The sequence below is a fragment of the Propithecus coquereli genome, unplaced genomic scaffold, assembly GCF_000956105.1.
Source record: "Propithecus coquereli isolate 6110/MARCELLA unplaced genomic scaffold, Pcoq_1.0 Scaffold205, whole genome shotgun sequence".
NCBI lineage: Eukaryota > Metazoa > Chordata > Mammalia > Primates > Indriidae > Propithecus > Propithecus coquereli.
Genome location: NW_012145523.1, coordinates 1,106,385 through 1,115,389, shown reverse-complemented (window position 1 = coordinate 1,115,389; position 9,005 = coordinate 1,106,385). Strand labels below are relative to the sequence as shown.

The following is a 9,005-nucleotide window of genomic DNA, read 5'->3' as shown; positions in this document are numbered from 1 at the left end:
GAGTGCCGTGGCATTAGCCTAGCTCACAGCAACCTCAAACTCCTGGGCGAAATGAGCTCATTTTAAAAAGGAAAAGAAAGAAACCCACATGACTGATGAGATCAGGAGAGGAGACAACAGCAATAAAATTTGGTAAGCTGGAAAGTAGAGGAACAAATGGTAACTGATTTAACAGAACTGAGAAAGTTAAATTCTAAACTGACAGCGGGGAAAGCCAAGAAGTAACCCAGTCTACACAACTGAAAGCTCCAGGCACCTGTGAAAGTGGGACTGAAAACAGGAGGGTTGGTTGAGAGTGTGTGTTTAAGAATGATTTAAACCTACAGGTCCCCTCTCCAACTGCAAACGAGCTAGATCATTGCCCTGCTACTCAGTGAAAATCAAAGGCTCATTCACTGGAGGAGTTAAAATGGGGTCTCTTGACAGGAAGACTGCATTGATAATGAGGACATTAAGGAAAATCTGTGTAAAGAATTCAGAGTGATTGGGAGTTTGCCACTATTATCTAGGGCAAGGATCAGTGAACTTCTATGGTAAAAGGCAAGATAGGAAATATTTTTGGCTTATGGGTCATATGGTCTCTGTCACAACTTTTCAACTCTAAGAAACAGCCAGGGACCGCATGTAATAAATAAACGGGTATGCCTATGTTCCAGTAAAACTTTATTTACACAAATAGGCACAGGCCAAATAGAGCCACAGTTTGCCAACCCTGACCACCACATTGATATTCCATTCATGTTCTTTCAGAACTAAGATGTTATAGATTATTGGCTTACTCCTGTATGTTTCTTGAATCTTCTGTCTGACATATGGAAGTTGCACTTTTTTACAGTAAGCTCGTGTCAGTATCAGCAGTTCACACATACAGAGACACAACTACATGTGAACACTGGGCAACCAGCCATTCTGAGAAATAGAAAAATGAAAAAAGGGCCAGGTGCGGGTGTGGTAGCTCACGCCTGTAATCCTAGCACTCTGGGAGGCTGAGGTAGGAGGATCCCTTGAGCTCAGGAGTTTAAGACCAGCCCGAGCAAGAGCGAGACCCCATGTCTACAAAAAACAGAAAAATTAGCTGGGCCTGTTGGCATGTGCCTGTAATCCCAGCTACTCCCCAGGTACTTGGGAGGCTGAGGCAGGATTGCTTGAGCCCTGGAGTTTGAGGTTGCTGTGAGCTAGGCTGACGCCACAGCACTCTAGCCCGGGCAACAGAGTGAGACTCTGTCTCAAAAAAATAAAAAATAAAAAAATCATGATTGGGTTGGGTTTGGATAATCTCCAATTCCTACCCCGGCTCCCGTAACAGAATTTAATTTCTTAATTTAGTCCTCTAGTTTCTTTAGCAATTTGTATATCTCTCTTTGTATTAATATCAGTTGTGTACACATGTATCTCCCCAGTTACATTGTGATTTCTTTTAGGGCAGGAGCTATATTTTATACATCCTGATTTCTTAGCCTTAGCACAATACCTGCTACATAAGAGATGCTTAATAAATGTAAGTATGAAGTATTGTAACAAGTCCAGAAGCCACGTGTTACAGATGATAATTTTATCAATGGCCAGTACATTGGTTAAATCACCCCATAGGTCTTTACAGAAATTGCAGAACAAGCAGTCACTTCCTATATTTAGGTATTTTCTTTTTCAAAAAAAATCTAAAGTGCTAATGAGAATTGATTATTTTAGGTGATCGATGAGATTTATCGTGTGTTGAGATATGTCAATTCTACCAGAGCCCCTCAACGAGCTCATGAAGTACTTCAAGAATTAAGGGATATTTCTTCCATGGCAATGGAATACTTTGATGAAAAGATTGTTCCAATTCTAAAGAGGAAATTACCTGGATCAGATGTGTCTGGAAGACTCATGGGCTCTCCTCCAGGTATCTCTTGTTTATAATATAGTCACTTTATAATAATGTCTGTACATAGTTTCATAACTTGCTTCCTTTTTTTTCCCCACTTAACCATATATCTCGAACTTCTCTGTGTCAATAAATATTTATTTGCGACATCACTTAATGACAGAATGGATTATAGATTAGAACTGTTAGGAACATTTGTTGTTTCTAGTTTTACCATAGTTAACCTATACTCTGAAGAAGAATCTGAACAATCTTATGGCTAAATCTTTGCACATATCCACAAGTATTCACTTACAAAAAATTTGTTAGAAGTAGAATTGCTGAGTGAAAATTTATATATAGATGCTCCTTGACTAACAATGGGATGACATTCAGATAAGCCCATTGTTAGTTGAAAATATCATAAATCAGGCCGGGCGCGGTGGCTCATGCTTGTAATCCTAGCACTCTGGGAGGCTGAGGGAGGTGGATCGTTTGAGCTCAGGAGTTCAAGACCAGCCTGAGCAAGAACGAGACCCCATCTCTACTAAAAAAAATAGAAAGAAATTAGCTGGACAACTAAAAATTACAGAAAAAATTAGCCAGGCATGGTGGCGTGTGCCTGTAGTTCCAGCTACTCGGGAGGCTGAGTCAGGAGGATCACTTGAGTCTAGGAGTTTGAGGTTGCTGTGAGCTAGGCTGATGCCACAGCACTCTAGCCCGGGCAACAGAGCGAGACTCTGTCTCAAAAAAAAAAAGAAAGAAAATATCATAAATCAAAAATGCATTTAATGCACCTAAGCTACTGAACATCATAGCTTAGCCTGGCCTACCTTAAACGTGCTCAGAACACTTACTTTAGCCTGCAGTTGGGCAAAATCATCTAACAGAAAGCCTGTTTTATAATAAAGCATTGACTGTCTCATGTAATTTATTGCTGAAAGTGCAAAACAGAATGGTTGTATGGGTACTCAATGTACAGTTTCTACTGAATGCATATCACTTTTGTAACATTGTAAAGTCAAAAATATCCTAAGTCAAACCATTTTAAGCTGGGGACCATCCATCTGTATGTTTTGTTTATGTTTCTGATGAGTTAATTCATTTTCTAAAAACAAATAGATAGAACCCAAAAAATTTTTTCATGGAACTATTCAGTGAATTCAGTGTCTTAATGCTGCTTTAAAAGACAAGACTTCATCTGTGGTAGCTATTTCGCAAAAGAGCTTAGAGATTTCAGCCCTTATCCTGCTAAAAGACTAAATTATTTAGTGGCTCAACTTTTACTTTAAGTTAGGAAGAAATATTTAGTAAAAGTTCTTGTTTTGTTCAGATTAGTTAACTCCCTGTAATACTCAGTGGGGCAACTGAGTGGCTCTCTGTAGTTTAATAATAAAGCCTACACATCTCAGTGTTAATGTATCTATTATTTATTGAGTACCTATTATGCGCACAGCACTGCGCTGTGTCTTGTGGAGACTAAAAAGAAGTGTAATACGTGGTGTCTGCTTTCAAGGATCTTACTGTTTCAAAAGGTAAGACATATCCAGACTCAGAGTTAAATTATCATAGGAAAGAGAAATGTTTTAAGGCAGTGTCCAACTAAATGCCAGATGAGTAGCCAAGACAAAATCTTAAAGTAGATAATATCACTGTGGCTCATCTTCATATGAGCGTTGGTGTGCGAGTAGAAGTTGGGTAAGGATACGCAGAGAGGGAAGAAAGAATGTGTCAGTCAAAGAAAATATAATTATTTAGATATGCAAGGAGAAAATTAGCATGATGGGTTTAGGGTATGAATGTATCCATCTGGTTCCTTTAGAAAACCTTCAATAGATAAGGTTAAAAAAAAAAAAGATAGGTTCCTAGTTTTAAATGGTGATTTTTATGCCCATGTTACATTTTGATTATTCCTAAAAGAGAACAGGTCCAAAGCCTTACTGCACCATGTCAGAAATTCTTCATAATGTGTGATGCAACCCACTCTTTGATAGAGTCTCCTACTGTTTGGCTAAAGTTGAAGCCTTTGCCTATATAATTAAGTGCAAAGTAAACTTAAGAACATGATACAGGTTGAGTATTCTTTATCGGAAATTCTTGGGAGCAGAAGTGTTTCCAATTTCAGATTTTTTATTTATTTATTTATTTTTTTTTTGAGACAGAGTCTCACTTTGTTGCCCTGGCTAGAGTGAGTGCCATGGCGTCAGCCTAGCTCACAGCAACCTCAGACTCCTGGGCTCAAGCAATCCTACTGCCTCAGCCTCCCAAGTAGCTGGGACTATAGGCATGCGCAACCATGCCCAGCTAATTTTTTCTATGTATTTTTAGCTGTCCAATTAATTTCTTTCTATTTTTGGTAGAGACGGGGTCTCACTCTTGCTCAGGCTGGTCTCGAACTCCTGAGCTCAAACAATCCACCCGCCTCGGCCTCCCAGAGTGCTAGGATTACAGGTGTGAGCCACCGCGCCTGGCCCAATTTCAGATTTTTTAGATTTTGGAATATTTGCATCACAGTTGCTAGTTGAGCGTCACTAATTCAAAAATCCAAAATGCTCCAGTGAACATTTCCCTTGTGCATCACATCAGCACTCAAAAAGTCTTGCATTTCGGAGCATTTCGGATTTCACATTTTTTGGATTAGGGATGCTTAACCTATAGGTCTATACTTTTAACTTGAATGTTTATGTTTATTTATGTGAATAAGATAGAAAATAATTCTAATTTTACTATTTGTATTCTTACAAGGTCCTAAAAATGTTCTATAATATTTTAAATCCAAGTTTATGCCATTATGTACTTCTTCATTTTCTGGCATTCTCCACATGGAGCAGGAGAATCAGAATTCAAACTCATTAATAGTTAAAACAGTGTGTCTGATTAACCCATTAGACCAAGTGGATTGCAAAGAAGAAATTATCAAAAGTTGATATTATAAGCATATTCCATTTTAAAATAAGTTTAGGTATTATTGGTAGGGAAACATTTTAAGTGATTGACCCTTTTAAACTATTTCTCCACAGTTCCAGGACCATCTGCAGCCCTAACAACAATGCAGCTCTTCTCCAAGCAAAACCCTTCAAGACAAGAGGTTACCAAACTCCAGCAGCAGGTTAAAACAAATGGTGCTGGCGTGACTGTTCTCAGGCGTGAAATTTCTGAGCTTCGCACCAAAGTGCAAGAACAGCAGAAACAGCTTCAAGACCAAGATCAGAAACTGCTAGAACAGACCCAGATCATAGGTGAACAGAATGCACGGTTGGCAGAGCTGGAACGCAAACTACGAGAAGTAATGGAAAGTACAGTGGGGAACTCCTCAGCGTCTGGACAGAATGAGGAGTCTCCTCGGAAACGAAAAAAGGCCGTAGAAGCCATAGACTCTCTTAGGAAATCTAAACGTCTTCGGAATAGAAAGTAAATTGGAATGTGGTCCTAGCTCCAGAGGAAGACATGGCTTAGTGGCTTAAGCAGTTACCACGTATCAGGATACTGTGAGCAACATGGTGTCCCCTAAGGCTTCTATTCTTTCAGAACACAACTTGAACTCTTACCATTGGGACAGTCTTTTCCTGCTTCTCCTGGTTGAACTGATGCACAGGATCTTTTTGCTTTGCAATAGATTTGTACTAACCAGACCTGGTCTATCATGTTTTGAGGAGTTAACTTTTTTCTGTGCAGATAATGTTTAAAGTAAGTTAATTTGTTTCTGCATATATGCACATTACGTAAGGATCTTAAACCCAGTCTTGACAGACTAGAAATTAAGTTTAATGCGGAAAATGTCCTGTTCACTTGAAAGAAAAGATCTACTTTTTAAATGGACACTATCTTGTTTTTTTGTTTTTTTTTTTTTTAACATTGTCTTTTTGTTACAAGTGACCTTGTCTGGAATGTCTGAAGAGTAATTAATGCTTTTTGGTATTGAAGTAATGGGTAACTAAAACGGACTTCCATAGTACTGACTGTAGAAGGAGCCTCTACAGTATTGACTATATATTTTTATAAACTACTGGCAAGGCACTTATCCAGTTGTTAAATACATGTTTTCAATTCTCTTTTGGGGCCATGTCCTACATTTGCATGGATGGATGCATGTGTTGCCTAGTCAACTCACTTAAAAAGCTCTTGCACTGGTATTGATCTTGAACCTCTATACTTCTCCACTTTTTACAGCAGCATCTTAGTTTATTTAAGCGCTTAACATCTTCCACCGCAACAGCTTGCCTCTAGAGGAGGAATTGTTAGTCCCTTTGTCCTCCAGTTTTATAGGAACAAGAGACTCTTTAAAGCCCATTGCTTTATCTATTCTCTGTAGGGTTCAGGTACACTGGCTAAGGCAGAACCCCAAATTCCAAGGCTCTTTTTATCAATAGTGGACCTCCGGGAGCTAGTACTGTGCGTCACTTACCACCGTGTGTGCTCGTTGATCACGTGAGTAGGGGACCCGACTTACAGGATGTAGTTTTGCCATTGAAGGAAAAGTTCATTGAAGAAAATCGTACATGAAAAAAGCATTTTGATTATTTCATTTCTGGGGGATGACCTGAAGAAAGCTTTTTAATATTAATTTCAAGGTTTTCTTATCCTACAACTTTAAACAAAAGCTTTAATTTCATTTGCACTCCTGTTTTGAGCTTGTAACTGGAAAAGCATGTCTTGCACTGTTCAGCCTTCTGAGTGGTCACTTTAACAACCTCCAAATTGTGTACAGTGGTTACTTTCCCCAGCTGTATATTTTTTGAGACATTTAACTATCACTGTCCTGGTTTTATTTTAATGTACTAAATTATGTAGTTATTTGAATGTTAAGTTCTTTTAAACAACTGTTGCCATGGGCTTCAGTTATTTAAAGCAAATTTAGATATACTATAGAAAATTATCCCTTTCTAGGTGGGAGTTTAACACCTGTGTAAAACCTAAGGTTTTGGTAAGTACCTTAGTCAAATAAAAGCACAAAGTTATCACCTTTTTTATCCGTCCAACATGACATGGTTATGCATCCTTTAGATTAACCTCACCAAATGAAACTTTATCCATTTTTAATTATTGTCCTTATATAATATTGTCCTTAGGTTTTGATCAATTCTATGTCTAACTTTGAAATTTCATTTACAATGTAGTATGTTTTCAATGAAAAACCATAAAGTAACATCCAAGTGTTTCATGGTTTGTTGGGAAGGTAATTTTAAAATAAAACAATTTCCAAAAAACATTTGTCAGCCAAGGTCATCCGTAAAAGTCCCCGTCTGGAACTCATTTTCTCAGCAGTTCTCATTTTTTTAATCATAGGATTTAGCCATATTATCATAACTTTGGAGGAGGCCTACTAGAATACCCATGGCCTTTAATAGTCTGCTTTTCTGGTAATAGGAAGACTTTTTTTTAAAAGTATAAAAGTCTGTATTTACAGGTTTACAAACTATGATCCTTAGGCATCAAAGGGATATAGCCTCAGATTATTTCTTTAATAGTTGTTAATGAATTATTAGGTTTCCTGAATTTCTTTTTAAACTACATCTAGATATCCTAGATGTATGTATAGTCTTCCATTAGTTAACATGAGTATCTGGCTTTCAAAAATAAGCAGTCACACTATTAGAAGGTAGATACTCTGTTCCAAAATCCAAATTTTTACAGCATACGCTTGTCATCACCTGTCCATGAAGCTAATAAGTTGCACGTGTTAATACATGAATGTTCCATATAGTAGGAGAATAAAGCATTGCAGTTCAGTTGTTCAAGTCTTAAATCTTAGACTAACTAAAACACGTTAGGGTATTGTCTTCATTTATTAGGACAGTTATTCGAGAGCTGTGTTGCTTGCTAATGGATAGCATAATGGTATTTAAGGCTTAACAAATCACAAATTATTTTGATCAGCTAAAACTGACGTACATTAACAGGAAAACTGTAAATCTCCTGAGAGCCATCCTGCCCTGCATTTTACATGTTATTTAAATGCCGTGTGTTAATATTGTGTTGTCCTAATGCAAATTTCTTAAAGTATTCCCATTGTCTTCCTTGGCTGTTTTTCAGAGAAGACTTCTCTATTTTAATGGGTCATTCCCACATATAAATTTATTGTGGTACAACACTACACACATGGATAAAAATGTGAAAAAGCATGTATAACAAATGGAGAGGACTGGCCCCACACCCAACCTCAAGCGGATCCTCTGCTTATCTCTCACTTGGACTTGGCTTGCTTGGTTTTCACATATTCTGAGGTTATAGAGCCTGTTTTTGAAACTCCTCTTTTGATATACAGAGCCTGGAAATAATGGGGCAAACACAAATGTATTCAGAATATTATACTGTTTTAAAGACTATTGGGGTGCCATCAAATCTAAAGCCACTGGTTTTGGAAGCAACTTTTTTTGTAAAACGTGTTTTCTGGAGTACTGAACCTTATAGGGGTTTGCCTTAATCTCTATTGAATAGTTTCAAGTTGTATGCGCTATTATTCTACGTGTTAAAATGTTAAAATATTCTATGTAGCCCCAAAGGTGGGTAAAACAGAGTATAAGTAATGCCTAAATAAATAAGCTAAAAGGTGTCACTACAGCTGGATTTTTGAGAGAAAATGGACATATAAAAATAGGCTATGTGTAATAAAAATAATGGCACCTTAGGATTGCACTATTTTATGCATTATTTTATATGCCATTTCATAGCCTGCACTTTAATCTCCAAAGAAACAACGTGTGATGTCCCAGTTGTTCCTTATTATTAATAAACTTTTTCTTAAGACAGGGCACTTAATTCTATTTTACTATACTGAATTAGTTTCTTGGAGGTGGATTCCTTTTTTGAGTTCTCTATTTCCTTAGCCATAATATTTTCTAGGATCTGGGAACTCCCTATCTATTTCCAACAGCATATGACTTTTATTTAATGTAATGTAAATCTCATACTTGGTGATCAGCACATTCTTACATCCTGCTCTAGCAATGAGTACCCATTTATTACACTTACCAAATCCTCTACAAATATATGCTGTAAGATTTGAAGCCAGGAATAAAAAGCATTCAGAAAGGAAACGTCCTGTATGATACAGTCTCTTGGAAATGGCTGATTCTAACAAGAAGCCCAATTTGATATGCTGTCCAATTCTTTGATTTGGGATCTATCTGAATTGCTTTAGTATACAAAAGGTTAAGTT

At 37.4% G+C, this 9,005-nt stretch overlaps 1 protein-coding gene across 2 annotated transcripts in view; it reads left to right on the top strand.

Moving 5' to 3' along the window:
- The window catches only part of FBXO28 (F-box protein 28), a 36,199-nt gene extending 27,595 nt beyond the window's left edge, over positions 1-8,604 (top strand). Inside the window, exons 4-5 of one of the 2 annotated variants that reach the window (XM_012644065.1) lie at positions 1,690-1,885; positions 4,867-8,604. In XM_012644065.1, the coding sequence (XP_012499519.1) occupies positions 1,690-1,885; positions 4,867-5,261 (591 nt within the window). In that variant the 3' untranslated portion in view covers positions 5,262-8,604. The remainder of the gene's footprint in view (positions 1-1,689; positions 1,886-4,866) is intronic. The other variant, XM_012644066.1, reaches the window with a different exon arrangement.
- Positions 8,605-9,005: the final 401 nt, after the last annotated feature.